The sequence below is a fragment of the Sinocyclocheilus grahami genome, unplaced genomic scaffold, assembly GCF_001515645.1.
Source record: "Sinocyclocheilus grahami isolate Dianchi unplaced genomic scaffold, SAMN03320097.WGS_v1.1 scaffold57.1, whole genome shotgun sequence".
NCBI lineage: Eukaryota > Metazoa > Chordata > Actinopteri > Cypriniformes > Cyprinidae > Sinocyclocheilus > Sinocyclocheilus grahami.
Window position 1 is genome coordinate 3,404,240 of NW_015505236.1, and position 24,170 is coordinate 3,428,409.

A 24,170-nucleotide genomic window follows, 5' to 3' on the forward strand; every position below is an offset into this window, starting at 1 on the left:
TTATTGTGGAGAAAAATTAATCTCACAAATGAAAACAATGAAAAGCCTTAAAGTCTAAAATACATACTTGTGAGAGGAAAAATGTACCTTTATTTTTTTAGTAATCAGTCAGTGAACAGTAAACACATTCATGATATGAAATGGCTTGTGAATGGTGTCTGATATGTTAATACTGTGCATTAATAGACAACAGAGTCTAAGATATGTGTAGACAGGTCAGATTTTAAGGAAATAGATTTTGATACACAAGAACTAGTGCCAGAATTATTGTGGCAAACAAAAGCATTTATTCAGTGCCTCTGAGACATGGTACAGCACAAACTGGTTTTAAAAAAAAGACTAGAAGCCCACAGGGTTGTACTGAATACATCAGTAGCACTACAGTGGATTAGGTGTCTGAAATTCCATATGGATAGAAGATAAAGTGTCGTCATAAAACACATCCGTCTCTCCCAAACAACACTGTCAGCAGCTGTTTCATCAGTGAAAAGCACCAAATGCAACCAAAGCCTCTGAAACGTCCAATGAATTATATTACAAGTAACTGCTATTTTTGAGTAACAGATTTTTTTACATTAATATTTGTTGCGAAAATCTTGCAGCTTCCCCTCTTGACTTAAATCAGTCGCTTTGCTTTATCAAAACTTCTGGAATCAACCAGAAGAGTAAAACAATGACACTAAGAAGAATGGCCATATGAAATTTCACATTAATCACAATAGAAACACACAGTGGTCCCATAGATGCAACAGACGTATTTAAAATCATTTTTTTTTACAAAAACTCTTTTGAGAGATAGGTATTGAATTACTCAAAGCATCTTTTTGCCAACTGGAGCTTTTTGGAGACAGTGACCATTTTTAGCTACAGTTAACTATTGTAAAGTAAAGTCTTGCACTTTTATCTGTGGAAGTATGTAAAAGTGCTCACTAAAATAGAAAAAAGTATGGTTTACAGTTTCAAATCATATTTTAGCTCTCTTTATTGCGAAATAAATATTTTCTCTTTTTGAATCCTAAAACTAAAATGTCAGGTTTGCCCCTCTGTATTTAACAAACCTTGGATGAAAATGGAAATGGTACAGACAAATGAGTAGAAAAAAGTTAAATTGGTTAGATATACCAATTAAGACATCTTCAAAAAAAAAAAAAAAAGCAACACAGACGACAAACAATTCATATACAACATTTTATATGGATAAAGTTCGAAACACTGCCTCGGGTGGCCTCACTTCTCTGGTTTAACCCCCTGAAAAATATGTGCCAATGCCCTGAGAGAGAGCAAACACCTCCATGTTCAACCTGTCTCTTTGGCGTTACGGTGAGGGAACAGATTCTCCTTAAGGCAGACTCAGTTCTTTTTAAAAATTTTTATCATTAGATACAGGCATCTACTAGAGCGAAACTGGGCCTGTATAAAAACGGTTGTGTTGAGTGTTCAAAGGCTCTTTAGGACGGCTTTATTTCTTGGATTGTGTCATGTAGCTGTTCTCGATGCACAGCACAATGTAGGAACTGGAGCAGCTGCTGGAGGTCTGCTGGAGGAGTTGGCCAGCCTGCAGAGACGAGGCCAAGCCTGTCACCGCACGGTCTCCGGCCCTCCACGTCTCACAGTAGTTATCTGTCTGCCTGTGACCCCTGTCACTGGACCCATGCCAGATCATCTTCTCTGGCCTACAGGATAGAGGAAGTAAAATTGTCATTTTAGGTGGTTTAAGATAGCCTCAGACTGCATTCAATCAAAACCTGGAAGACCTTTCCAAAACTGCAAATTCAAATCGCATTGTCTGACTGTGGGATCAGGATGCACAGCTTTTTAATCCATCTACTGGGAAACTACATTTGACAGCTACAATGAGTTCTGAGGAACAGTCAATAACTGGACAGGCCCACATTTGGGCAATGAATCGTTGAAAGAGTTGCATAAGGCACTTAATAGCAAGAAAGAAAAAAAGAACAATGGACTGATAGATATTACAATAGAGTGATAGAATCAACATAAAGACAGAACGATAGATAGAATGATAGATACAATGAACAAATGAATGATAGATAGATAGATATTGCATTAATCTCTAGCTCCAATACTCTGAGCGTTTTTTAAAGAAAAATGAAAAGTGACAGGACGCTCTGCTGAGGCCTCTGTTTGAAGGGTTCACAGGATCAGCCAAAGCCACTGGCACTCACCAGGCACTGTCCCGCAGGACATCTCTGCCATCAAATGAGTAGATAGGAGCATTGTCCTTCATCCTGCTCTCTGAGTCACTGAAGAGAGACTCCCAGCTTCTGAAAAGGACTTGATCCTGCAGAGGGGAATATTAATGCCATGAAAAGACAAGAAACAACCAAGATCACTAAGTGAGTTCATTGGGTAAGTTTAGTCTTGAGGAGAAAATGTTGAGGAATTGTCAAAATGATCCAAAAGATCAATTGAACACTCATCTACCAACATAGATAATTCTACGAGCCTGAAAATCTGAAAAAAATAATAATAATAATGAGATGGGAAGAAAAAAATTCTATTTCAACACTTTTTGCTCGCTTGCAAAAACATTTGCGTTCCCCAGAATTTTTATTTTTTTAAATGATAAATAAAATGAAATATATAAAACTTATACTTCTTTTATTTCAGCTAGTTTCCAAGGCAACATTTCTTATTTTCATTCAGTTTCACACAAAAAAAAAATTACAAAAAAAATAATAAAATAAAATTAATAACAAAAACTATATAGAAATATAAAAAAACACTCATAGAAATTTTTAAAACACAAAAAAATACTAAAACTTTAACTAAAATTAACATGAAAGAAAAGAAAATATAAAAAGGAAATAAAATTCTAAATATTAACAAAAACTACAATAGTATCTCAATGATACAAAAAAAACACTGCTACACACCTTGAGGTTAACAATCGGTAATGTCTCTCTGTCAGATTTGCGGACGATACTATAGAGATCCTGAAGTTTGGAAGACAGGAAGGCTCTGAACGTTCCCTTCAGGCCCACGGCCCGAGCCTGCTGGAAGCACAGGAAGTCTGCCCCACGAATGCCTCTCATGTTGCCCACTTGTGCAGAATTAAGGGCGATAAGATGCAACTGTACAGAAAATGAAAATGGTGTCAAAAAAGGAAATAAACACAGGGGACCTGTGCAAACGTTGTGGTGAAGTTGACTGAACTAACCCCTGGTCCAGAAGTGTGGGTGTGGCCCTCTGGTTGACTGACAGGGGGGCTAGGGCGGCGGGCTGGAGTGATGGGGTTCCTCTCAGGTTGAACGGGGTATTTATGTGGTTGTACAGGGTCGATGTACCTGTTATCAGTGTAGGGTGGGTATCGTGGATCTGGGTAACGGGAGTCAGGCGGACTGGGGTTTCTATTCTCTGGCTCCCTCCTTGGAAACTCGATCGGTTGGTGCGGTGGAGAAATCTGCTCTGCTCCATTGTCAGCTGTGTGGTCTTGGGAATAGTGAACAACAGGGGGCGGCTGGACCGCTGCCACTTCATTGTCCTGGAGGAAGAGCCAACAAGCTAGTCATACCTTCAGGAATTGATATGCACATCCACTAATTCCAACCTCCTTTGATTAAACTGTGGGTGCTTATTTGAATGTTAAAACATAAAAAAGAGCTTTATTCACACTCCTTACCAGCTCTCCATAGAAGGGTTTATTTTCTCCAAGCTGCAAATAAAAGGAAAACTGTGTTAGAATTTGAGAAGACAAATTTTGAGAAGACAAAAAAAAGAATAAACCCTTATATTGTAATGTTCTCCTTAAAATTAGTCAATGACAAATAAAAAAGCATAAAATGATGAAATGAAAAAATCTAGTTTAAATCACATCCACCATGTTCCTAGAAATATGCATTTCATGTTGATTTTCGATGTCTGGAAAAAGCCTTTATGTCTTTTTGATTATCATACCATAATTTTGGTTTAACGCCTCTAACTATGGCAAGTGGTGTGACCAACTAATAAAACATATTTTATTATGCCTGGAGTACATTTAAGTGCTTAAATAACTATTTTCAAAATAATAAATAATATTACTATCCAAAATGTTGTCAAACTCATTTTTCATTGATTTTATTTATTTATTTTTACAATTATTAAATATGATGACATTTTTTTTTTATCATATGACAAACAGAACAAATCCTGCCATGCCATAAAAATGTCAATTATATAATTATATTTTTAATTAACTTACTGACCACGACAGTCATGATATTTATGATAGTCATGACAGTTGTAATACCATTTCCTGTTTTAATGGTTTACTTGTCACATGACAAAATTGCTACCTGTTTGTTGGTTATACAACACTAACTTTGATTTGGCAGACAATTTTATAATAAAAAAATCTAAATGCTCATGTTATAAAAATTGTTATTAAAGTAATTGTATGTATGAAATGCATTTTTAATATTTTTTTACAACAAATGAAAAGGTGTAAACAAAAATGAGTTTTTAAGCACCATACCATCACTTGTCTGACACCATCCCGAACTCTGAGGTAGAGATCGTTTCTATCCAAAATGTAAATCAAAGCACCTTCAGACTGTCTGCGTGCCGTAGCCATCATTATGTCATAAGACCTCAGGAAAATCACCTGCTGACACCATGGGCATGATTAAAGTAGAAAGTGTCAGGTATGTAATCCCATACACGCCATTAATGGTTTCTTTAATGATCATCCCACTCACTCCAGATCCAGTGCCAGGAACTCCAGGAGGGCCCGGGGGACCTGGAGGTCCGGGAATACTGAGTTCTGAAACAAACACAAATCATACAACACTGTCTGTTATTTAAGTTCCTCAAAAATATTCGAAGTGTGTTAAGAATTGTACTTATTTTTTCTTACGTGGTCTGTAGGCTCCTGGCAATGACGGTGACCCTGGAGGACCGGGGAGTCCAGGAGGTCCTGGGTTTCCTGGACGACCATCATAACCAACTCCAGGTGGTCCTGGTGGGCCCTGCGGTCCAGGGGGACCTCTGATTGAGTCTCCTTTAGGTCCCTAGAACAGATGTCTTTGATGAGACCATTCATACTCAATTTGAGTTATGTCCAGAAATTCCCAATAATTCTTACAGTAGGTCCAGGGTTTCCTGGTGGTCCCTGTACAGCTCCAAAACGAGGGTCATAAAATCCTCCTCCTGGCTCTCCTTTTTCTCCTTTAAGACCGGACTCACCGTGCTCCCCCTTCATCTCATTCTAAGGAAAGGGGTGCCATGTTTTGTGTTGTTGAAATCATAATCAAATTGTTTCATCAAAGACTTTAATTTTTATATTTAGTGAATCACATACCTTGAGGGCATAGATATCAAAGTTAGAGGAAAAACCTGTGGAAAAAATGACAGAATACTGCATTAATACATTAAATACCACAATACCTTTTACAATGAGTTGATAATGATGTCAAGGTACTTCAGCCAATAAATTTACAGAGGCCAGGACAGCCTTGTTATTGCCGCCGCAATCGGCCCTGAGTGTCTAGGAACAGCAACAGTGGTAAATTTTACCTGGCGACCCTGGAACTCCAGGAGCTCCCTGGTCTCCTTTCTCTCCTTTCATAGCTTAAGAACACAAGACAACGCATTGTTCAAAGTTGTCAAAAATTCACAGAGCTTTGACATGTGAACTCATTCTACATATTAAAATCCACATGAAATGCAGTTCTTGAACCGTTTTTCTCCTGTAATGTTGAATTTTTTGAGCAAAACAAGTAATTGAAAGGGACATAAATTGTAGGTTGGGACTTGATTTTTTCCATTGGGAAATAACTGTACCAAAGTGAAGTTTATTAAATCACTAAAGAAAAACTGTTTAAAGGGGACATCGGATGCCCATTTTCCACCTTGGTATGTTTCTTTAGGGTCTTTATGAAATGTCTGCAACATACTTTGGTTAAAATTCCTCAATGGCCACGTAAAAACAACACCCTTTTTACCTTGTCAAGCACAGCTCTGTTCACAGAGACCCGTTTCAGTTCATGTCTTTTTAAATGATAATGAGCTACTGCTCACCCCACCCCTCTGTTCTATTTTTTGTGTATTCTGTGGCACGTTACCATCAAAAACAAAACTAATCCACTGCGTCCTCAGTGGCTCCGATGTCGGGAGAACATAAAGACTCGTGTTCACTTTTACATCCAACTATAAAACACCTGCATTGCTTACAAGACATGTTGCTACAGCTGCTCAAGCATGGAAAAAATGGCAGACAGTGTTCAATAGGCTGAGGGCGGAGATATGCTAATACAGGACATTCCGTCAGTGGTTGTGGTCGGGGTCTGAGCTGTGTGACGTCATACTGCTCAGAAAATCAAATCGGCTTGATAATTGAGACTGTTTAGGTTTTTTGGGGATAAAAAAAAAAGGAATTAATGGATTTTTATCATTGTAGGGCAGTTGTGTCCACACTGCTAAGATACATTTATATACAAACACCATGTAAGAGTGAATTTTGCCCCCGATGTCCCCTTTAAGAGGCAGTTTTTTTTTTTTTTTAGTTTTTTTTTTAGAAAACATGCAGAGTTAAAGGCACAATATGTAAGATTTTTTTATTAAAATATCCAAAAACCACTAGAACAGTGTTATATATTTTGCTGACTTGTGTACTCACATTCTCCCAAACGTTTCGAAGAATTTTTAAATCCAGAGAAATAAGCAATTTTAACTAGTGACACGGACCATTTCCATATGTCATTGTGTCGCCTGCTAATGACGTCATAACCCCTCGATTTCCGTTTTGTTTTGTAGAAAACATGGAAACAACAAAGACGCTTTAATATGCTGTGCGTTTTAATAGACCGGTGACGACCGCACAGAGTAGCATTATAACAGAACTTTCAAATGTATCTAGTATGATAAAACAGCGCTGCTTTTTCCCCCACATACGCACGACCGGAAGAAGCAGAAGCGGTCGACTGTGGCATAATAAAAGCTCCGCTGCTTTCGAGCCGTGTGTCACGCTCGTTCAGCGGCCTCATTTCGCTTCGACGGCTTTCAGCCTCACCCTGCTTCATTCTACTACGTTAATAAATCATTAGCTCATCCATGAACATGATTTCTGCCCGAGTCCCGTCGGATTGCATCGGCTGTGGGGATGAAGACCACAACTCCCATGTTTCCACACTCAGTCAAGGCGTCATCAAACTACGCCTTTGCCTCTTTGTTTATTTTGAATACGCGTCCTCTAGTGGTGAAAATTACATATTGTGCCTTTAAATCATGTATGTCAAATCATGTAAATAGAGTACATTTTGATTTCATGTTGACTTTAAGGATCTTGTGACAAAATATCTTTTGATTATCTGCTGTGACAAGAATGACTGCAATAACCTACCTGGATACTGTCTCGAATAATCTTCATTTCTCTGAAATGGAAAAAGGAGATTGCAAATTATTGCTGTTGCAATCATGATCACTTCAGTTCAACATAGCCAGCATATGGAGCTCATTCCGCAATGTTTCATGCATAAATTATAGTTTATTTGACACAAAAAGCACTTACACCAAATCTGTCCAAAGGCACAGCAGGTCCAGGGGGACCAGGAGGCCCTGGGGGACCAGGGGGACCCTTGAAAAGACACAAAAATAACGTATGAGTCCAAGCGATCCATACCTGATGAAACAAACTGCATTTATTTTCAAATTCAAGAGCTTGTGGTGTACTTACTGTGTAGGCAAATCCAGACCCTGACCCTGACCCTGACCCTGGTTCTCCCTTCTCTCCTTTGTATCCATTTACACCTGGGCGACCCTATAGTCATAAAATGAAATTAAGTACACAGTCAGTAAAATATGCTGTTGTCTGTCAAGGAATATTTTTTTGTTGATGAAAATTTCATTTTGAGAGACTTACAGGTCTGCCTGGCATTCCAAATTCACCTTTCAATCCAGGAGGTCCAGCTGGACCCTGAATAAAATGAGATATGGCTTAGATGTTGCTCAGAATGTTCCAAATAGAGGCATGATAGAGTTTTTTTCTTTTAATTAAAAAAAAAAAAAAAAATTAACAAATAGAAACATACAAGAGGTCCGACTGGTCCAGGAAGCCCACTCTCACCCTACAGAGAGAAAAAACAAATTCATTTTGATATACGTTACTAAAACATTTTTACACCCATTTAATCTTTAGTATTTTCCTCGTTTTTGAATGTTAGTTAAGCCATTAAAAATATGAAGAAACACAAAATATGGGAATTATCGTCCAAAAGTGTCCAAAAGTCATATTGAACGAAACTGTATGTTTCCTGGACACTTCAATATCCAATTCACTTTCCATCCAAAAATAAAATGAAATAAAATAACATAAAAAATTTAAATAAATAAAGCAAAACAAAGCAAAAAATAAAATACCTTATGGCTTGCCAATCCACCAAGGTAAAGTGGGTTTCCATCAGGTCCAAGAATAAGTCCAGGTTCTCCTTTCTCACCCTGCAAACAAAATTATGTTACAGCAGTGAACTCGAGGTTTTTAAACACTTCATATTAAGCTTTGTCTATTGGTTTTTGCTTACAAACCTTAATGCCGTAGCCTGGTGAACCAGGTTCTCCTCGGTCACCCTTTGGTCCCATTGGGCCCTGATTGGATAAGTAGATGGAGTGTAATATTGATTATAAAACACATAATTCTGACTATAAAGTTTAGAGAAATTAATGTATAATTGTAAATTTAAATGTATATGTATAATTATTTTTAATAACAAATGTAACTATTATCTGAACATTACATGGTTAAGGGACTTCTATGCTTTGCATCATGCCTAAGAAACTATTTACCCATGGTAAAAATCACATTCTCTCCTGCCTTGTTGCATTATTAATTACTTCTAGAATACACAGTATAAATGTCTAAGTTTTTTTTTATATATATATATAAAGGGGTTGGGCTGACAAATTAAGTTATGCAGTACTAACTGGGAATCCTGCTTGACCAGGAAGACCAGCCCCACCCTGAAAATCACACAAACGATACATGACTTTTACAAAATTTTTGAGGTCTGTATTTCAGTGCCCACAAGACGTTTTCTGGTATCCTAATGCCCTCCTAACAATAGACTATCAGAAGCTGAATTTTCATACCTGAGGCCCTGCTCCTCCAGTTTCCTCATTCTGTACAGAAAAATGACAAACAGATTCATTAGAATATGGACCATTATAAGCAAAAAAGCAATATACTGTAAATATGAAGACTTACATTTTCAGTATAACGATAAATAATTTGTCCAGGTGGTCCAGGGGGGCCGGGTGGACCTAGAAGTCCAGCTCCATCTCGACCAGGTTCACCCTAAACAGATGATCACATTTAACAATAATTAAATAGGTCATTTGTGATTTCAAAGTCCCAGGTATTCCACAAAACCACTTCAGACCAAAAGTAAACTCACCCTGTCGCCTCGGTCTCCCTTGTTGCCCGTTGGTCCCTGCGGGAAAATGCAAAACACTGATATCAGCCTGAAGTACTGCACATCAGAGGGGCTGTTTATTAAATTTGCACCTACGAGTTTTATTAAAATGAAACGCACCTGTGGTCCAGGGAAGCCATCCAAACCAGGTTGGCCATCTTTTCCCTGAGGTCCCTCACTGCCTTTCACTCCAGGAAATCCTGGGAAACCAGGCTTACCCTGAGGAACAAGATATAAATTAATTTAAAAAGTCCTCTAGGTATGATATGCAAATGATATCTTTGGGATAGAAATCTATTTTGAACAAATAAATGAAGTCTTACGTGTGGTCCTGGGGCACCAGGAGGTCCCTGAAATTAAATAGGATTGCAGTAAATGAACTGCTAAAGATCAACAAGAGTAAATGAAAGCAGAACAGAAAAAAACAAACCTGGATTCCCACTGGTCCTCTTACTCCAGGGACTGAACTGAAGTGAACACCAGAACCCTCCATATCATCCTGAACACATACAGAGAACTCAATACTTTTACATTTTTTTCCTAAAAGGCTGCGAGAAATTAAGTATAATTGACCAATACTTACAAAACCAACATGATAGCTTGGGCCAGGAGGACCAGGTGGCCCTGGTTGTCCAACAGGTCCCATTGGTCCTGGAAGACCAGCAAGTCCACCCTCTCCAGGAAGGCCAGGGGAACCAGAAGAACCTTTGGCACCCTTTAAACACAAGGAGAAAGATAAATAAATGAACAAGGTGACTACTAGATAAATTAAGTTAGCTTTCAAGATACCAAGAGCAAAATATGTTAGTTTGCACATTCAGACAATGCATCTACAAAGCAATGTCACAAAGAGTCCATACTACCATCAGTAAAATAATAGAATGTTACATTTCAGGTATTAGAACTGTAGAGAAGAAAGTTAAGATGTTTGTGAAGAAAATCGATTGCCACACTCAAGACCTGCTACCTGCAGCTTTAGAGGAGAAGGATGAGGTAGAGTAGGAGAGAAGATCATAAAGATAGCTGGGAAAGTAGGAGTTTTGCTACAGAGACAGAAACATAAAAGAACCCTGAGTGGGTTTGACTGTTTCAGAAAAAGCTGTTTTCTGAAGCAGCTTTCCACACAGTGTCCTAACTAGGTGTGACACAATAAAGCAACATTATTCTTCCATTTTTCTTCAACAATGGGCACTTTTAATAATGAACAACTGTCATTTCCACTACATCTCAAAGTATGCAATGTGTTTGAAAGCATTCTGTGGTGGAAATGACATGGAAAAAAGTGACTTGGATTAAAATGACTCCTTTTTATGTATCTTTTACAGTGTTTTTTTAATAATGAAAAAAAATTACAGCTTGATTGGAAATGGTGCACAATAAAAAAAAATAGATTATCATATTTGTAAAGTAATTTTTATGATTTTTAAAAAATATTTTAATTATAGTTTTTCATGTTTTAAGACTGAAAGTTTAGGTCTTGGAAAAATATAAAACAAACAAAAAAAATCTACACAAAAAAGATCATTGAAAATAGCTAAATCAGATCATCAAAGGCATGGTCAAAAGTTTTAATGTGAGAAAAAAGTATAAAATCTGATCGTTTTAATAACCTCTAGGAAATTGACGAAAGCTAGGACATTTTTTTAATTCTACAGTTTTGTATTTCTGACACTGACAGTGAAATCTCACTCATACAAAATTTTACTCCACATAACTATATTTGATACATCAAACATGTTTAGTGATCATTATTGTAAAGACAGACAATTTATCTCGCTGCGTCACACCTGGATAGGACATTATTACTTTTTTACTGAATTCTTACAGAGCATTGCAGATCACTGAGCTGTACAGAACAGTTATACTCCACATTCAAATATGTGATATGCAGATGAGCATGTGCATACTATGCACAAGTGTTTCAGAGGTTTCTCATGAGGTGCACACATTACACAAACTGACCTTCTCTCCCACAGGTCCAGGTAGGCCCAGCTCACCGTCATCACCCTGTGGAGCACAAAATCGGTCCAGTGTCTAAAGATAGCTACCATTACAAGGATCTCAAAAGAGCTGAATTATGCAAGTCCAAATCCATTAAAGGACCAGCACAGCTATCTATGTATGGACAGGGTTCCTATACTTTTTTACCAATGGATTGCCATGACTTTTCCATGACCTTTCCAGTCATTTGTGATTACAGCATTACAGCATAGAAATCATTTTATAGAGACTGCCAGACTGGATTAACATTTGTATGCCAGACTGTGATGAGAGGGTCCCACCAATGTCCTCTACCGTATGTTACTGCCCACTCATTGAGCCCAGCCATAAATAGTTTGTCCCTGGAATTGTGAATTTTACAGGAAGCCCAGTGAAATAATGGATTTAAAATGTATGCTTAATTTACAAATGTCTCCAATAAGACAAAATAATGTCATCACGCTGGCTTGCAAGCATGTTTACTCCCCACAAGCATCCACAAAAAGCAAAATTTAGATAATTAAATGTTTAGAGTAACTTTTTAAGATTGTATACATTTCTAAGGTTTTTCCAGGTTTATAAATCACAACGTTAAATTTCCTGTTGTTTTTAGTTTTTTTTTTAGAAGAGACTGGACTTCCTACCTTCTCTCCTTTTGGGCCCATTGAGCCTGGTTTTCCATCAGCACCTGGTGGACCTGGAAGTCCCTATTAAAAACAACATTCTTTTTTTTAAATTTATTTATTTTTTAATTTTTATGACTTTAACAAGATGACACAAAATGACAGGGAGAAACAGGGTGCACACATTACCCACGTGGCCACGTCTCTGACTAATAAACGCTTTATTCCAACACAACAAATCCAAACCAATTGTATACACATGGACCATGTCCCTTAGACTTACCAGTTGACCTGGAGCTCCATTTTGCCCAGGAGGACCAGGAGGCCCCAAACCACCAGAGCCTGAAGACCCAGGACCGGGGGGACCTGGGAGGCCAGGGGGACCAGGAGGACCAGGTAGGCCAGGCAAACCAGGCATTGCCTATAAACAAATAAAAAGTTACTAAGTAAAGAACTGCAAGCTTTTATAAACAGAAAATGTAAGAATTACAAATAAAATGTTAACAAAACTACCACTATCAGCTTTGCATTCATAGGGATTTTAAATTATATTAAAAATAGAAAACAGTTATTTTAAATTGTAATAATATTTCACAATATTACTGTTTTTACTGTATTTATGATCAAATAAATGCAGCCTTGGTGAGCAAAAGAGATTTGTTTCACAGACATTAAAAAATCTTACCAACCCCAAACTTTTAAACATTAGTGTATATGAAGTAAATTGAAGATTATCAGCAATGAATGACATGTATCATTCCAAAATAGAGATTTCTAGCTGTTGAGCACTAGATCCGAATCAATCCTAGGAGTTAATATAGTGCACACAGGACTTACCCGCACACTGTCCAAATCAAATCCAGAACCCTCCATGTCCACAAATGTCTATAAAATGAATAGAGGAGAGATTATGAAACAGTTTTTTAAAAGGAAAAACAAAAACAGCTGACTAATAATGAACTCACAGGCCTATCAGAGCGAGATGGGGGTCCCGGTGGGCCAGGAAGACCTGGAGGCCCTCGAGGTCCTGGCTGACTTTCACCCTGCTCTCCCTAAAATTAAAACATAAGTACAAAAAGTTGAACTGGCATACTATAAAAGGCATTCACAATTTAATTCTAAACGGTGCACAACCCTGATACTGTCATAATAAGCCACGATAATGGACATCAACAATACTTACTTTCTCTCCTTTGGGTCCAGAACTCCCAGGAGTTCCTGGAAAACCAGGAGGTCCAACTTGGCCCTATTACAAAAACAGATTTTTAATCATTTGCACATGAAACATATGAATGCAAACACACAAAATCACAACTACAAACAGACTTTTCTTCCCATTTTGTATAGTAAAATCAAACTGTTCCCCCAAAATACACAAGCAGGTATAATTTCAAATTGAAAAATGAAAAATATTGAAAATGTACTTGACCCAGGTCTATTTTATACGGTTTTATGAAATGCATTACTTACAGTTTTTCCATCTTCTCCAGGGTCACCCTATAAAGGAGAGGATAAAATATTAGTTTTGTTCAGATATGACCAATGCATTATGCATAGTCTCAAGGGCAGAAACACAATGTGCCTTTGTGTTTGCAATGATTCATATCTTAAACCTGTATTAATAACACCATTCTCTGCTTGTGATGGGGAACACCATAGGGATCTATTACTGTTCTAACACAGCAGCGGCAAATGCATGACCACTTATGACACATACGGTTATGGTATAATGCTGTTCCTTTTAAATGGAAATGCATTCACTAACAGAAAATAGAGCCAGTAATTGAACCATTCCTTTCACTGTGATCTACTCACCGGCTCCCCTTCAGCTCCAGCAGGGCCAGGGGGTCCTGCTGGTCCAGGTGGTCCTCTTGGTCCTGTCACCCTCTGCACAACTGACCCATCTCCTCTCACGTCTACCTCTGCACTGGGCCCTGGGGGACCAGGAGGCCCTGGAGGCCCAGGATGGCCACGGTCACCCTTTGATCCAGGATAACCAAAACCAGAACTACCCTGAAACCAAAACGCAAGAGAGATAAGAGCATAAGTAAAGGCCCTTTCACACCAAGGACAATAACTATAATGATAACAGTACAGTTTTAAAAATTGTTCCAAATTGAAAAGAATAGAGTTCACACTATTCTTGCTGCAATAGACGGTGTTTTCGGTTAAGGCGCAACACCGATTACATCATTTGCCTACCGCAGTACCGCTCCCCCACCATCGTTTTCGTTATAGTAACAAAAATAATTTAGCCTAGTTCAGTTAGAGGACAGACACTTTTAAAAATTAAACGCTCAACACAGCGTGCCGAACCGTGCGCGAACGACAGTGCACCACGGAGCAGGAGCCAGATTTTTTTTATCAGGTGAGAAGAGTGAGTCGAGCTGACTGACAAGAGCGAGGTGAGAAAGACAAGACGATGGCAGAAGATTGTTTAGAAAGGAAATGCAAAGGCGCCTGTTTGGCAATATATAAGATTTTGAAAAGCCTATTGACTGGACGTATTTTTAAACATTTGTTTCTTATTTATTTGGTTCCACATTGTGTTTGCTGATTACTTTATTTAAACTTTGTGTATTTTATTTATTTTATTTTACATCAAGGTGTATATGCCGTGCCTCCAAGCTTTCTTATTTGTTTTGCTAATAAACATTCTGTTTCTTATTTATTTGGTTCCACAGTGTTTGCTGATTTTCAGTTTTATATATTTATTTAAACTTTGTGTAACCTAAGTAATTTGTTATTTTATTAGGCATAGGCCTATATGGTGTATTTTTATTTGTTTTGTTAATAAAAGTTCTGAGTTTGACGTTGCTGTTGCTTGAATTGAATCAACGCTGAATTGCCCCTAATTTGAAAGTGAAAGTAAATCACCCACGGCGCTTTTTCAAGCTATTTGAAAGCCAAGAAATCCGAGGAAAAGAGGGAAAACTCAAACAAACAACTGCTTGAAGCCGAATTGCAGCAATTCAATTGCAGCTAATTTGAAAGTGAAAGTAAAATGCGCACGGCACTTTTACAAGCCATTTGAAAGCGAAGAAAAGAGGGAAACTTAAACGAACTAACCCCCACCCCAACGGTGATACCGGTATTACCGTTGTTGTCACGCGTCGATTAACCGGTGGGAAAATTTCCTCACCGTCACAACCCTAGTTCACACCACTAAATGGCACAGAGGAACGATATCAGTGGAATCACTTTCATTATGATTTTTCCCCCCAATTGATTACTGATAAAAACATTGATGGTCAATCAGAATCCATCCTGCTTTAAAGAGCTCAAGCATTTAAAGTGGCAGATGACAAAACTTCAGCACGCGTTTATTATAAACAGAATGAATTATTATAAATAAACAGAATCGTGTTTTAGTGTGGACACTAATATAGTTATCATTATAGTTATTGTTCTTGTTGCGAACAGGCCTGAGAAAAAGCACCATAAATGTCAATAAACCAATATGCATTAAAAGAGGAAATTAATATTTACTTTTAAAGGGAGAGTTCACCAAAAATTATGAAACACCAAAAGAGACGTTAGGGAGATCCCCTGTTTGCCTATTATCTAAATTTGTGTCAAATAAATAAATAAATAAATAATGACATGAGGGTAAATGATGACAACATTTTAATTTTGGCATGAACTATTCCTTTAATTCACATTTAACTAGTGCAAAATATGTTGCCACAGTTGTCAAGGTAAAAGCATCAGAACAAACCTTCACTCCTTTCTCTCCTGCATCACCCTGTGAAAACAGACAAAAATGATTGACCTGTCTGCCACTCTCACCACTCTAACAGATGGCTGAACATTCAAGCTCCCCATCATTGACTTCACACATTACTGTGGGTTTTGAAGGACATAAAACTGAAATGTAACAATTTGACAAAAGAAAAGGGCCCTGTATCTCCTATTGTAGCTGAACAATCATTTAATATAAACGCAAGTCATCTCATAGCTATTAACACTGCCTGGTTATTGTTCTTATAAAAGCAGTTATATAGCTTAAATACCTGAACATAGCTGCTTCTATAAAACGAATAGTTCTGACTCTCAATTCTGCTTGGATGAGCCAACATTCAAAACCATTAACCAAAATACACACACCTAAGATTGCATATCAGTTGATTGACAACCAAAAAAGCCTATAGTTAAATGAACTATATTATTATTGGTGTACTTTATAACAACAACAACATTCCATACCATAGATAAATTACTGTAATGGACAGGTTCTCATGGTTTATTACTTTTAAAACTGAGCTGTATAGATGTACAGAAACACTCAGAGATGTTCACAGTACTCAACACACCTTCTCTCCGTTTGCACTGCCACCAGATCCAGATCCAGATCCTGAATCACCCTTCGTCCCCACAAGACCCCTCTCACCTTTGGCACCCGTCTCTCCTCTGTCTCCTTTCTCTCCTTTTGCACCTGTAAATTTGAAAATGTCTGATTAATTTAAAAATAACCTTTCCTCTTATATGCTTTATAAGTCATTTTCGAAAACATATCTGGCTCATATTTCACCCCAAAATCAAAAGAACAAAATAAGAAATTAGACTTTGCATGAAGAAAATGAAACCTATTTAGCTAGAATTTTTTACAGAGGATTTTTTTACACGGTGACATACTTTTCATGTCAAATGAATTTTTCAAAATACCGAAATGCAAAATAAATCGGATTCAAGTTACTGTAATGCAAAAAGGGGCGTTTTATTTAAACTAGCATTTGATGAACAGCATTTACTTCATGTTGATGTTAAAAAATTACTGTACTATAGTAACAAGAATCCAGTTGAGAATTCTTGGAATAAAAAAACAAAAAATACTGCAAAACTAAAATGTAAACTCATTATGAAACTTAAGACTTTTAGGGCAAAATGTGCTTATTTTTTATGAACGTAATGCCAGAATGCAGAAGATCTAAATGGCCCTAAAAAGGCTTATAATGTCTTATTTATATATTTTTGTGGTGAAATGTGACCTGGACATGTTTTTGTGACATTCAGCCTACAATACAATAAAATAAAACTAAATAAATAAAAAAATACCAAGACAATATCAAGGAAGGTGGGCCACACTCCACATATTCATGTAAGAATATGCCTACCAGCAGAAGCTTCTATAAGCAGGTCAAGAAGCATTGTGTTTGACAAAACAATATGAATACAATATAACAATTATATCTATAAATGCCATACATATGCAGCAACACTATTGCTTGCTCCCAGTTTGCTGCAGTCCCTCTTGGCCATCTCTACACATCCACAGCATTTTGCCAGCTTTTCATGCAAAGCATTATGTAGAAATTCTGCTGAGATTCTGCTGAGAATTTCTATGCAAAAATTCCATGTCCATTTGAGAGATTTTCTCTCATTAGTTACCCACCTGTTGGACCTGCAGAACCGAGTCTGGACTCCACAGAATACCGTATGCCATCACCAGCTGAGCCTGACGTACTTAGAGAGTTTGAAGCTTGTCTAGAATCCTCATATAACCCTGAAGTTTGCCTGCTAACATCAATTAAGTCAAGCGTTTGTCGAGAGTCACCATATGAGCCAGAACTTTGTTGAGAACCACCATATGAGCCAGATGTTTGCCGGGAATCACCGTAGGAGATAGAGGTTCTTCGGGAATCCCCATAAGGACCAGATGTTTTTTGAGAACCGCCATATGAGCCAGATGTTTGTCGAGAATCACCGTAGGACCCAGAAGTTTGCCAAGAGGAATCGACTGAGCCTAATGTTCAACAAAACTGACCAATTCAGCTCATTCTAAAGAAAGATCACACTTCAGTAAACCATTTACAAAAATATGTAGATGATTGTATTGATGTGAGGTAGTAAAAAATGCCAAAAAAGTCTGATACCTTATTTTAAAATGTAATAATAATAATAATAACAACAATGTTAGTTTTATAATCATTATATATGTAATACATATGATATATATTATTATTAGTGACTTTATGTTCTGTAATTATGATATTAAACCTGCATCTTAATTGTGAGATTTTCACAAATATAAACGTATACAAATATAAGTAACAACTGTGAGTTAGAAAAAAATTATATCAATTACATTAAAATAATTACATTTTAATACACTGCATCATAATTACATTAAAAAAGGCAATGTTGATTTGTATACATCAAAATTTGAATAACTTTTTCAGAATACTTATGGCAAGGAAATGTAAAAAGACAATGTCCAATTTGCTTTAAACCAGTAGAGGGCGCCAAATACCACAGTGGCTGCTTCTATAAACACACTCAGTTTTTATAAAGTCAGTCTACTCTATCACATCTCAAAGAAATGTTTGCAATCTTCGAACTATTTCATGATTGATATCTACATTAGTAAACCTCAGATTACATTTTAAATCTCCCTGCCTTCAAAACTCTGCTGAAAACACTAGATTAGACCTGCATGAACTGGTTGACCAGTACAGCCATGTAGTTCAAGGTCAACCAGCATTGGTACACTTTCTGAGTATGGTGGTTGAATAATAATGAACACATGCTGGTGACCGTTCATGCTGTTCTTTGCAGAAGTGTAATCTAGACATGCAACTCAAATATTTTCTTTCATTAACAAAATGCCAGAATCAGAAATTTGAACCAAGAAAACCCCAAAAATGAATTACTCCAAGTTTACAAGAAGAAAAACAGCCACTTAAGTGTTCAACAGAGTAATAAATGCTATTGATGGGCTGTGCTGACAGATCAGTTCAGACGTGACACTGAACAGATTGAAAGCTCACCTGTCAGCTGCTTCTCAACAAGCGGTCTGCTGCTCACCGGCGGCTGCTGGATCGGCCGAGAGGAGGGAGGAGACGGCTGCAAATGATATATAGTAATATAGCAATTAACATAAACTGCAAATTGTCAATCAGCATTGTAGTTCAATGTACATAACAGCATGTACACTGATAAAAATCATATTTTTAATGAGATCCTTATTTTGTTTACCAGTAAACATATCTAAGCATCCTTAAAACATGACAAATTTACAAAACTGTTTAAACATGATTAGATATCATGTCTTGTTTTCAGATCATTTATTTGGAAAAAGTGAATTTTTCCATGAATATATATTAATATATCTATTTTATTATTTGTTTTTAATGTAATTTATTCCTGTGATGGCAAACCTGAATTTTTAGAATTTAGAGGCAACCATTACTCCAGTCTTCACTGTCACATGATACTTCAAAAACATCTGAATATGCTGATTTGGTGCTCAAGAATAATTTCTTTTAAGTAGAGACCATGATACACTTTTTCTGGATTCGTTCATGAATAACAAAGTTCAAAAGAACAGCATTTTTATTTATTTGAAATAAACATTTTTGTAACAATTCAGAAGTATTTACTGTCACTTTTGTACAATTGAATGCATCTTTGCTGATTAAAAATGAGTAATTTCTTTCAAAAAGACCCCAAAAGTCTTGGTATGTTCCCTTTCATGGGAACTTCGAACTGCGTCCTCTAGGGGTCGCTATGGGGAACGCCTCGTCGTGACTCGTATCTGAAGCATACATTGAAAAAAACACCAACTCGTTGGCCGGCGACAGCCATGACGTCACTACCGGTGCGACTACAGTATAAATCGGTGCCGGGAGCTACACATCATTCTCTTCTTCGTCTTCATTGACTGTTCTGTTTGAAGCATGCATTTTCAAGGAAAAAGTAAGAGCTATCTATTAATATTATGGCGAGCACTAGTAGAGCATTTAGAAGGTGTGTGCATCCGTGTCAGCGCTATTTGACACCAGATGACACACACGATCTATGTGTTGTTTGTTTGGGCGAGGAGCACGCACGCGATGTCCTCGAGGGGGCAATCTGCGTGCATTGCGAGTTTTTTCCAATGAAAAAACTCCGTTCTCGTTTGTCTCTCTTTTCAAGTAAAGAGGGGCAGCCATCTGCTTCCCGCGGTTCAGGACCCTCCGCTGCTGAGGCACGGAGGAGAATGAGCTCGTGGCGATCTCAGGTGGACCTGGCCGATGAGTTTAGAGAGGGACTTTCCTTCTCGCGCTCATCGGCGGGGGGCGAGAGACAGCCACTGGAGGATGATTTTCTCTCTTTAACATCATCTGATCCAGCGGCCAGTGCTCTGCTGGTTTCAGCCCAGGAAGAGCAGGAAATGGATGATGAGAGCGAAGAAGCTGAGGCTGAGCCTTCTCAATCCTCCTGCCCTGCGTATGATGAGCTCTTAGAGGTTATGGATCGCGCCACGGCAAGACACTGCGTCCTCTAGGTTTCTTGCCATGCTGCGGACGCAAGCTTCAGACGAAGAAGTGAATGATGTGTAGCTCCCGGCACCGATTTATACTGTAGTCGCACCGGTAGTGACGTCATGGCTGTCGCCGGCCAACGAGTTGGTGTTTTTTTCAATGTATGCTTCAGATACGAGTCACGACGAGGCGTTCCCCATAGCGACCCCTAGAGGACGCAGTGTCTCGTTCCCTACTCAGGGAACCATGGTTACATAAGTAACCCGAGACGTTTTGCAATTTTGCTTCTAAAGTAAATTTATCTTGTTATAAGAACATTTCAGAGTTTATACTTTTCAATGTTTAGTACTCTAGAAAATTATGTGCCTTAAAGCGAAGAGACGTGCACTAAAAGCCACAAAAAATACTTTGTTCTTTTTTCTGTTTTAATTTTTTACAGCAAAGCATAAAAAAACAAAGTATATCACTTCTTATGCCTTTCGTACCTGTTCCGACACAGTTTAAATTAATTTCACTGCTTGTGTACAAACAATTTAGAACTCTATGACCATGACCATGACAAATGACAAATATTACCATGACCATCTTAAACACTAGACAACATTCGATATGGGAAATCAAAGAACCGTGATGCTGATTGCAAAGATATTTGTATACTCAAATATACAAATTTGGCTGTATACAGCCATCTGGGTGAGAGATTCAGACATATAACTAACAGTTAACAAAGCTCCTTGAAGAAAAGCTGCCAAGGCAGGATGATTGAAGCGTACACACAAAGAGGGCCTGATCTTGCACTTTACAAAACATGCGCTGCTGAAACGGCAGAACTCACTGCTGAAATACCAGGCATCAAGGTTCTAGAACACTCTGATCCTCAGATTTCACGCCGGGATTGAGAAAAAGGAGTCTTTGGTGAGAGGACATGGAGTGCTCTGATGGCCAGTGTGAGAGGATGCTGACAGCGTGTATTTTCGGACCAAGAGAACGATCGTCTTGGGGAATGCAGGCCACGGGTCCCGGGGTCTAAAGATAGAGGTCAGGGGTGGGCAGGTGGGGGCTGTCCGGCTAGACAAGGAAGGGCTGCTAAACATCTGCCATCACGGTCACTGCTGCAGAGATGGAAGAATCTCGGCAGCTACTCTGACCTTGAAAACATTACACTGGGATATGCTGGAGGAGTTTAGGACATGGAAAGAGATTTGAGAATGGAAAATGGAAACATATTTCCTTGTGCATTTAAAAGGGGCCATTCTTTGCCGCCACATGTTTTTTACATCATGGTCTTCCATCAGAGCAATTAGGATGAAATATCAATTTAAATGCAATTTCATGTGTGGTCTTAGTTTTTTGGACCCCCTGTATACATGCATTTCTATATATGCTTAATGACTATGAGAGTAGAGAAAAATAAAAATACTAATACTAATACTTGAGCACTGAAGACACACTAAAATTCTTTTTTTCCACAGATAATTGTAATGAAGTCAAACTTGTGTTTACCACACTGTCACAAGACTACTTCTCTCCCTCGAGATATAATAATCTCATAAAATTAGATTACACAAAGAAGCCTACACAGGAGGCAGTCATGCAACCCAGTTTGCAAAAAATCATGCCCACCAGGTGCCCTCTCCTCACATGCACTTTCCAACATCCAAGGAGAGTTGGATTGACTGTGAAACAAGCGTGGAAAATGTCCTGGGGGGGATGTGGCATCCATCAAAATGGATTCCATGGTAAGACAAAAGAAAGTTTACTTTACAGCACCTCGGAATGCCATCTCTCTCCCTCTCTCTCTGTCACAGCGTGTTAAAACATGTTGTGTACTGCAAAAGCAAACAAAAACTGTGTAATTTAAAATTACTAGGTTAGAATTAAATTAATACCTGCATGCTAGCAGCAGCTGTTAAAACAAATATAATGGCAATAAATAATTGTAAGTGAAAGGAAAGATGCTTCTAAGAATCAGCAACCTCCACACAAGTACAATATACTCAGATAATTAAAAAACAAACTAAAAAAAGTAGCCAAAATATTCTTAAAATTACACTAAACTTCAGCACTGATAAATAAACCAGTCAAAAAAGTAGACACTTATGGAAGAAGATCCTTGCCGTCCACACATAACAGCCACCTGGTTTCTTTCTATTGTAATTAGCTCTGGCAAGCTCAGACACGGGCCTCACACATCAGTAGCAAAGGGTTCATTTCAATTTCCACATGGCCTATTTCTGGATTAGCAACACAAGGCATGGGAAGATGGGCTTTAACACCTGGGATCGGTCTGGAGATAATAGCGTTCATCTGGGACTTTCCCCCAGAAGATGAACAAGTGTACAACGACAGACCTGCCAGAATTCACAGGCTGCTGCTCTGGAAATAGCCGGGAACCTCGGGTTCATCATTAGATGTTTTGAATGTGGACACTACATGAATCACAACAAGTTTACACATTTTCTGAGGAAAATTAAGGTAATACCTGGATTGATGGTCGTCCTTCTCCATCTCCACTTGCTCCGTAATCACCTGATCCCTGTAGATTCTGAAGGAGAACGGAAAACTTGATTTGTTCAATAAACAATATGACATTTGTGATGATATTCGGGGCAAAACTGCACTCTTCCTTTTGTGATATTGCTTAATTATATAATTTGAAATGCTCAAACTGAACCAAGAGGTAAATGCAACATTGTAACAGTGTAACCAAGCAAACAATCTACAGGACTAAAAACACCCTAAGTGAAATAATAATTTTCACTCGCGTTATGATATGATATGATATGATATCACACTTTATTGTCAGACGAGTCTGAAATTTTTCTTGCATGACAGTATCTGTGTTTACAACAATCAACATCCTTTAAACAACAACATGCACTTCATCCACACACAAACAAAACACAATATACATTGGTAACACTTTACAATAAGGTTCCATTAGTTAATGTATGAACAAACAATGAACAATAAATTTATTACAGTATTTATTAATCTTTGTTAATGTTAGTTGTTCATAGTTAGTTCATGTTAATTCACAGCGCATTAACTAATGTTAACAAGCACAACTTTTGATTTTAATAATGCAGTGGTAAATGTTGAAATTAACATTAACTAAGATTAATAAATATTGAAGTAATAATAGAAGTATTGTTCATGCTTAGTTCATGTTAACTAAAGTAGTTAACTAATGTTAACTAATGAACCTTATTGTAAAGTGTTACCTATACATTACACTCCCTTAAACATTACATTATGCCTTACCCTCCTACTACACTTCTACAACTACACCATGTTCACATTACTCTTGATTTTTGATTAAGTGTCTTATTCAGCTCCAGGATCGCCTGATGCACAAAAGAGTGTTTCAGCCTAACTTTGTTGAATCTTGGGACTCTGTACCTCCGGTTTGATGGTAATAATTCAAACTCATTATGCAGAACATGATTAGGATCAGAAACTATCTTGTTAGCCAGTCCTAACAAATTATTATAATAAGCTGAATCATAGAGCTTCTCAAGGGGCTGACCTACAATCCTTGAGCAAATTTTTAATTGATTGAACAGCTTTGTTTTTAGCATAACAGACAAACTCCTATACCAAATGGAGTTGCAGTATTGCAGTACACTCATTATCACAGACATAAAGAACAACAGAAGAATCTGCTTTCTTACTCCGAATGACCTAAGACGACGAAGAAAGTAGATTCTCTGCTTTGTTCTTTTACAGAGAGCATCAATATGATCTTTCCATGATAACATATCATCAATCATCACTCCTAAATACTTGTATGTTTTAACCTGTCTGATTTTTCCATTATGAATAAAAACAGGCGTTATATAAGTATCAGATGTAAACCCAAATATAATCTCTTCTGTTTTACTTATATTAATAACAAGATCATTATTCTCACACCA

At 37.7% G+C, this 24,170-nt stretch overlaps 1 protein-coding gene across 1 annotated transcript in view; it reads right to left on the reverse strand.

Moving 5' to 3' along the window:
- Positions 1 to 264: 264 nt before the first annotated feature.
- col18a1a (collagen type XVIII alpha 1 chain a) overlaps positions 265 to 24,170 on the reverse strand; it is a 96,332-nt gene continuing 72,426 nt past the window's right edge. The window contains exons 5-43 of the mRNA XM_016270629.1: positions 22,736 to 22,798; positions 18,778 to 18,853; positions 17,403 to 17,753; positions 16,324 to 16,445; positions 15,729 to 15,755; positions 13,826 to 14,023; positions 13,481 to 13,507; positions 13,194 to 13,256; positions 12,976 to 13,062; positions 12,848 to 12,895; positions 12,294 to 12,431; positions 12,032 to 12,094; positions 11,370 to 11,414; positions 9,991 to 10,122; positions 9,838 to 9,906; positions 9,731 to 9,757; positions 9,528 to 9,626; positions 9,390 to 9,425; positions 9,200 to 9,289; positions 9,085 to 9,114; positions 8,920 to 8,955; positions 8,524 to 8,583; positions 8,359 to 8,436; positions 8,031 to 8,066; positions 7,862 to 7,915; positions 7,676 to 7,759; positions 7,511 to 7,576; positions 7,343 to 7,373; positions 5,518 to 5,571; positions 5,303 to 5,337; positions 5,087 to 5,209; positions 4,859 to 5,012; positions 4,701 to 4,765; positions 4,478 to 4,609; positions 3,644 to 3,676; positions 3,182 to 3,505; positions 2,898 to 3,095; positions 2,187 to 2,302; positions 265 to 1,673 (exon numbers count right to left, since the gene is read on the reverse strand). Of these exons, the coding sequence (XP_016126115.1) occupies positions 1,460 to 1,673; positions 2,187 to 2,302; positions 2,898 to 3,095; positions 3,182 to 3,505; positions 3,644 to 3,676; positions 4,478 to 4,609; positions 4,701 to 4,765; positions 4,859 to 5,012; positions 5,087 to 5,209; positions 5,303 to 5,337; positions 5,518 to 5,571; positions 7,343 to 7,373; positions 7,511 to 7,576; positions 7,676 to 7,759; positions 7,862 to 7,915; positions 8,031 to 8,066; positions 8,359 to 8,436; positions 8,524 to 8,583; positions 8,920 to 8,955; positions 9,085 to 9,114; positions 9,200 to 9,289; positions 9,390 to 9,425; positions 9,528 to 9,626; positions 9,731 to 9,757; positions 9,838 to 9,906; positions 9,991 to 10,122; positions 11,370 to 11,414; positions 12,032 to 12,094; positions 12,294 to 12,431; positions 12,848 to 12,895; positions 12,976 to 13,062; positions 13,194 to 13,256; positions 13,481 to 13,507; positions 13,826 to 14,023; positions 15,729 to 15,755; positions 16,324 to 16,445; positions 17,403 to 17,753; positions 18,778 to 18,853; positions 22,736 to 22,798 (3,684 nt within the window). The 3' untranslated portion in view covers positions 265 to 1,459. The remainder of the gene's footprint in view (positions 1,674 to 2,186; positions 2,303 to 2,897; positions 3,096 to 3,181; positions 3,506 to 3,643; positions 3,677 to 4,477; positions 4,610 to 4,700; positions 4,766 to 4,858; positions 5,013 to 5,086; positions 5,210 to 5,302; positions 5,338 to 5,517; positions 5,572 to 7,342; positions 7,374 to 7,510; positions 7,577 to 7,675; positions 7,760 to 7,861; positions 7,916 to 8,030; positions 8,067 to 8,358; positions 8,437 to 8,523; positions 8,584 to 8,919; positions 8,956 to 9,084; positions 9,115 to 9,199; positions 9,290 to 9,389; positions 9,426 to 9,527; positions 9,627 to 9,730; positions 9,758 to 9,837; positions 9,907 to 9,990; positions 10,123 to 11,369; positions 11,415 to 12,031; positions 12,095 to 12,293; positions 12,432 to 12,847; positions 12,896 to 12,975; positions 13,063 to 13,193; positions 13,257 to 13,480; positions 13,508 to 13,825; positions 14,024 to 15,728; positions 15,756 to 16,323; positions 16,446 to 17,402; positions 17,754 to 18,777; positions 18,854 to 22,735; positions 22,799 to 24,170) is intronic.